This window comes from Plodia interpunctella, chromosome 22 (assembly GCF_027563975.2).
Source record: "Plodia interpunctella isolate USDA-ARS_2022_Savannah chromosome 22, ilPloInte3.2, whole genome shotgun sequence".
NCBI classification, from domain to species: Eukaryota; Metazoa; Arthropoda; class Insecta; order Lepidoptera; family Pyralidae; genus Plodia; species Plodia interpunctella.
In genome coordinates, this window is record NC_071315.1 from 4,814,457 (window position 1) to 4,820,456 (window position 6,000).

General features: G+C 35.8%; 1 protein-coding gene and 1 non-coding gene across 4 annotated transcripts; one reads left to right on the top strand and one right to left on the bottom strand.

Moving 5' to 3' along the window:
- Nucleotides 1–25: 25 nt before the first annotated feature.
- LOC128679860 (zinc finger protein 25-like) lies at nt 26–3,471 on the top strand. 3 transcript variants are annotated; one of them, XM_053762335.1, is made up of 3 exons: nt 26–151; nt 265–417; nt 951–3,471. In XM_053762335.1, the coding sequence occupies exons 2-3, from the start codon at nt 304–306 to the stop codon at nt 2,988–2,990; spliced, it is 2,154 nt and encodes a 717-aa protein (XP_053618310.1). In that variant the 5' UTR covers nt 26–151; nt 265–303; the 3' UTR covers nt 2,991–3,471. The 3 variants fall into 3 exon arrangements, with proteins under 3 accessions (XP_053618310.1, XP_053618311.1, XP_053618313.1); XM_053762336.2 differs by having other exon boundaries at nt 79–98; XM_053762338.2 differs by lacking the exons at nt 26–151; nt 265–417 and adding an exon at nt 493–613.
- Nucleotides 3,472–4,032: 561 nt separating this feature from the next.
- On the bottom strand, nt 4,033–4,151 carry LOC128680024 (5S ribosomal RNA). Its single transcript, XR_008405804.1, has one exon. It is a non-coding gene; the product is annotated as a 5S ribosomal RNA (ribosomal RNA).
- Nucleotides 4,152–6,000: the final 1,849 nt, after the last annotated feature.

The following is a 6,000-nucleotide window of genomic DNA, read 5'->3' on the forward strand; positions in this document are numbered from 1 at the left end:
GCGGATATGAACAAAATAATACCAACACAACAGACTAAAATTGACGCTCCATCACCTCGTGTCGTTTGCCCGTTTTGCCGCCATATTGCAGTACCTAGGTACTCTTCTCCTTGTCTATAATTTTCGGATAGATCGTGTCTTTATGGGCAAGGTCCGTAGATAATTTTTACTCTTTGGATACCTACTTACAATACTATTGTGCTCTTTGATTTACTATTGACTGTCAACAATGAATTCAAATTGTGATTGTATTTATTTTTCCAGATATAACTGGGGAAATATTAATGTGTATGGCGTTATAAAATGGATACGTGGTCTAATTTGTGTCGATGTTGCTTATCGCCTGAAACCGAAGTGTCAATATTAGGAGGAGATCAAAATGTCGAGGAAAAGTTTTTGGAAACAACTACTGTTGTTGTAAGTAAATATTCATTAAAATTTACATAATAATATGACCTACTAATACCGATAAGTTATACAATCCCTGGCGTTATTTTTAACTTAGAACATAACCTCAAACTCAAAAGGTTTCTATTGTTTAAAAAAAAAATGAAATGTCACGAATTGCATTGTTTTATCAAGTATATAGTGGAAAAATATTCTTATTATTCAGGTATGTGTTATTCTATTTTTCATGTTAGATTTATAATATAATAAAAGAAACTAATTTGTTAGTATTAGATACAAAAGCATCTTTATAATTTTAGGTTCTTGTGCAGTCACTGACAAAAAAGGCATTTTATTAGAACTCTTAACATCCTAGAATATCTTCCTATCACATTGATGTCATATGAGGCTGATAGTCAACAATAGCATTTTCAATGAAAGTTGATGTTAAACATGTGGCTAGTTCAAAAAATTACTTAAAGAATATATTTGTAGCTCTGCGGCGTCACAGTAACAAATGCAACTAGTATCAACCATTAATATACTGCTTTCATAAATTCCAGGTTACAGCCGATGATGGTCTACCACAAAAGCTTTGTTCAGATTGCTACAGCATAATGACCTCTGCATACCAGTTCCGCAAACAATGCATTAAAATGGACAGTGAACTGAAAGTTCAACTTAATGCACTGTTAGCACAAGTGCAAGAAGAAACATACGCTCAGGAAATTGAGCAGGATTCGAGTAAAAGTCAAAATAAAATAGATGATGACTTGGCTTTTGCGAATGATCCTCTGAAACAATTAGAGATGATAATAAAAAAAGAACCGACTGATAGTGATGACGATTACTATTACGTTGTAGTCATTGATGACGACAAAGAGAAAGAACCCAATTTGAAAGATGTCAAGGAACCAAATATTGACCCTGTAATCAAACAAGAGGTGATAGAAACGCCACAGCCAGAAGAACTTCAAGTGGAACAATCGGTTTCTGAACAATCCACTGGATTTGATAAACTGGACTCTTTAGACTTATTCATCATGTCTAATCCCAAAATTCCTATCAATGTGCCAGCTACAATTCTGGAAAATGAAGAGGAAGGGCAGGATATGGATGACAATGACAATCAAGCCATGGATATAGAAGAAGCAATTGATGCTTCTGGACAAACACAAATACTCACAACCATAGAAGATTCTCAAGATGCTACCGATGGCATTCAGACTTTAACAGGAGATTTGGTCACTGATTTGAATCCTAAAAATTTTCTTAAAATCATGACCACAACTGGCGCCGAAGGTGGAGCAATACTTCTGAAAGCTGGTGAAGAGATGCAGTATCTCACTGGAGCAGAATTGGTTGCAACCAACGATGGAGATCAAGATCAGGAAGAAGTTATCTACTATGATGGTACAGAGCTAGTTATAGAATACTCTGATGATGGCCAAATAGCCACTATTGTCCAACAGGAAGATGGCAAGTTCTTGTGTGACTGCGGAGAGCAGTTTGAAGACTTAGGAGAGTATGAAAAACACCAATACAAGCATAACCCTGGGGGTGAACATCTATGCAACTTATGTGGTAAAGGTTTTGAGTCTGCTGAGATTTTAACTGGCCATATGCTGCTTCATAAATACACAGGACTGCTAATAACTTGCCCGTTTTGCAATCAACTCATTAGAAGAAATGCTCTCACTCAACATATCAAATACGGACACAATAACATCAAACCCAGATGCACCATTTGCTTCAAGACCTTTGCTAACCCAAACAATTTGAAACGTCACATGATGATTCACAGTGGTGTACGAGAATTTGAGTGTGACATATGCTTTAAAAGGTTCCACCAAAAAATTACCATGCAGACTCACAGATTGACACATTTAAACCCTTTTTGTTGCAACCAGTGTGACAAGACATTTGATAACAAAGTAGAATTGATGAATCACAAAGAATCAGATGATTGTTCCAAATCAAAGGTGTTGAAAGTAAAAGAAGAATTAATGAAAACTGTCAAACAAGAGGTCACTACAAATCTTGGGAAACTTTTGGGTTATGCATGTTCATTGTGTAAAAAAATGTTTTCTGTTGAGTCTGCATTGGAACAACATGTGGAAAGCACTCATATACTGGATCCTATGGAACTGTTGTGCTCGGAATGTGGTGAAGTGTTGCCTTCAAAGAAAGATATGCAATCGCATGTTATGACTCACAAAAATATGAAAAACAAAAATGCAAAAAGATTTGAATGCAGCATATGTGGTAAGGGTTGTTCGAGCCAGGCCATGTTGATAATGCATGAGCGGGTTCATACAAATGAAAGGCCTTTTCCTTGTCAGCTATGTTCTCTGAGATTTAAGACTAAAACACATTTGCGTACTCATCAGCTCACACATACAAGAGAGAAGAAATTTGGCTGTTCTGTTTGCATGAAATTCTTTGCACTGAAAGGCAATCTTGTTGTACATTTACGTACTCACACTGGAGAACGTCCATATGTCTGCTCTTTGTGCGGAGAAGCATTCATAGACTCAAAGTATCTCAAAAAACACAAATTAAAGAAACACGCCATCGAAAATGTACCTTGGAATAAATACTAATGCAAAAGGCCAAAGTTAATTTAATTTATTTTTGTCAGGATCACAAAATTTGTGTAGCATTTTATTTTATTTTTGGGGTTATTGCTGTTGTAAATAATTTTAAATTATTATTAAATTTAGTTTTAAGTTTCCATGTAGATCTTTTTCAATTTTATAAGACTTGTGTGTTATTTTATAGTAGTGTAAAAGACGCGTATTAAAACATTTTTTTTACATGTGATGCAATCTGTGGCATAATTTCTTTTCTAAACTGGCGAGACAGAATTAGTTCTTCTCCTAAGAACTCGTTCATGAAGACAAACTACAACCAGAATATGCTTGTTTTTTTTTTAAGTTCTAGAAAACTTATTTTATTTTAAAATACTTAACCTGTAATTTCAGTACCGCTATATGATTTAATATGCAGTATGTATGTATCGTGGTATGTACTATGCAAAATATATGCAATATTACCAGGAAATAAACCTTTTTTACAATTAAATTTATTTTTATCACTCTTTAAAACTGTTAAAATATAATTGCGCATTTCAATATTTGATTCTCTATTTTTTACTAATACTGGTGTCAGGTTTTATTCAAGTCGCATATAGGCATAATTACAATATATACTAACTTAATAATATGTTTAACTTTTAAATGTTGGAATGTGCCAACTTTTATTATACATTACTAATGGCCTGTCACGTTTTCGCTCGGGTAAAATCATAATTAATTTATTATGATTTTACCACAAAAGGAATCAGATTTGGTGAAAACTGAATAAAAATCCCCGTCCAGTATTTTTTGTTTCTCGTAGACGCGACAGGGGAGGATCTTTTTATAACATTGAAAAGTAACAAGCAAGCACTGAGTAGAAGACACAGTCACATACATACTGAAGTATAGTTGTCGCTGGGAAATGTAAGAATAAAACTTTGGTTGTCAACGATACATGTTGAGGTGACAAGTTGCTGGCTATATTTAGGAATGGTTTTGGCGACAAGACACCAATGTAATAAGAAAAAAGGGAATTTATTTTTCAGGCGAAAAGAAGCCATAAAAAAGCCAACATCACGTGGTGTTCCCAGGCGGTCACCCATCCAAGTACTGACCACGCCCGACGTTGCTTAACTTCGGTGATCGGACGAGAACCGGTGTTTTCAACGTGGTATGGACGTTGACAAGCATTCAGTTGAAAATAAAAGTCAACTAAATACTAGATAGATATGATTATCTACTTTCATTACGACTTCAGTGGCGCAGTGGTAAAGTGCTTGCCTCTGAATCGAGAGGTCCCGGGTTCGATCCCCGGTCGAGTCATGATGGATAATGATCTTTTTCTGATTGACCCGGGTCTTGGATGTTTATCTATCTAAGTATTTGTTATAAAATATAGTATCGTTGAGTTAGTCTCCCATAACACAACTTACTTTGAGGCTAGCTCAATCTGTGTGATTCGTCCTAATATATTTATTTATTACAGTACAGTACAGTCTATAAAAATAAAATAATACCTATAAACCTGAATAGAATAGCACATAGTTGCATACGTTTTGTTTCGATATTTCCACAGGAGCTAATAAGCTCCACTAGTATTGATGTACCTAATATTTTTATTTTGATAATGACGCGACGATGAAACGAGCCACAGTTCTCATCTCGACTGACTTTTGTGCCACTATAATAGATGGCGCTAATATAATTAGAATCAATTGCTGCCAATCGGTGATTTAATTTCAAGCATTTCCAAAATAAAACTCACCTAGGCAGGTATAATTTGTCTTAATCATATCATCAATGTAATCCATAGATACACGCAATACAATGATTGAGAACACTGGCAGGCTATTCATCGTAGTTTTAATAAAAAGAGTGTAGATGGCACTGGCTGTCAATAAGTGATCTCGTGATGTAGATACAAAAATTTAAATACAAAAATAAACGGAACAAAAGGATTCATAACTAATTATGTAATTAGTTATGAATCCTTTTGTTCCGTTAGATCGTTTTGGGAGGAGAAAAATATCCAAAGATTTAAATTGGAATAAAGGAAAAACATTTGAAAATTCATTCCGTCCACAAAGAGAGAAACATATGTCGGACTCTTTCACAGAGTTTCAGCCCAATTGAAACGCCGCTGCCGCGCCGGTTGATAGCCGTATCCTCACGCAGATTTACGAAGAAGCTACGTCATACATGCAGCTAATTCAGTTTTATCTCCGGGTTTACAGGGCAACAAAATGAAAAGTTGATCATCCGTCTCATTCGCTTCCTTCGTTTCAACGGTTGAAATAAAGTTGAAATTCAACCATCTTTTCAGATTTCTTTTACAAATGTTATCTTATTTCTAAGTTAGTTGATGAAAGTCTTAAAATCCTCGCGTGTTCCCGGTTACATCCGGGGCTGCGACGCCCTAAAGCCCCGGGATTGATTTAATTTTGAGATTTGTCAATGATTTTACAACCTTGTTGTTGATTGTCAACCTTCTTTGGGAACGCTATGATGTCTTTCATCTGTTAAAGCTGTGTCCCTTACTCGCCTCGTACGACATCTACAGGAGGATATAGAGTGATCCTATTCGATAGCGGGACCACACGCCATGATGAATAGCAATATACTTACTTACCTAGGTACCCACAATGTTGTATTAAGTAGGGCGAGTAGATACCTAATTGACGCCTCAGTATAAATAAATAAACACGAGTATCATCGCGCTTATCATCTAACTCATTACCTAATTCACTTTAAGCGTTTCTCTTTTGCCAGACACTCAAAATCAACGCAACTGTTTAATGTGTGTGGTAGGTATACAAAAGTCGCGCTCTCCATGTCTGGTGAGCTGTAGTAATCTAGGAAGAAAAATAAGTTAGACATGGCAGTCCAAGTACGCTGAAAATTGTAAACACTACGACATTTTCCCCAGGCGATGACGACACGACAACCAACTTTTTATTCTCTGCTTACATACATATTATGTCTGCTGCCGTTGTGTGCTGTTTCTATTTACCCCGTCACATACGCCCCACGGAGC

Coding starts and splice junctions, on each gene's coding strand:
- LOC128679860 (XM_053762335.1), top strand. CDS start 304: ATGGATACGTGGTCTAATTTGTGTCGATGTTGCTTATCGCCTGAAACC. Junction 418..950: donor TGGAAACAACTACTGTTGTT/GTAAGTAAATAT, acceptor CATAAATTCCAG/GTTACAGCCGATGATGGTCT.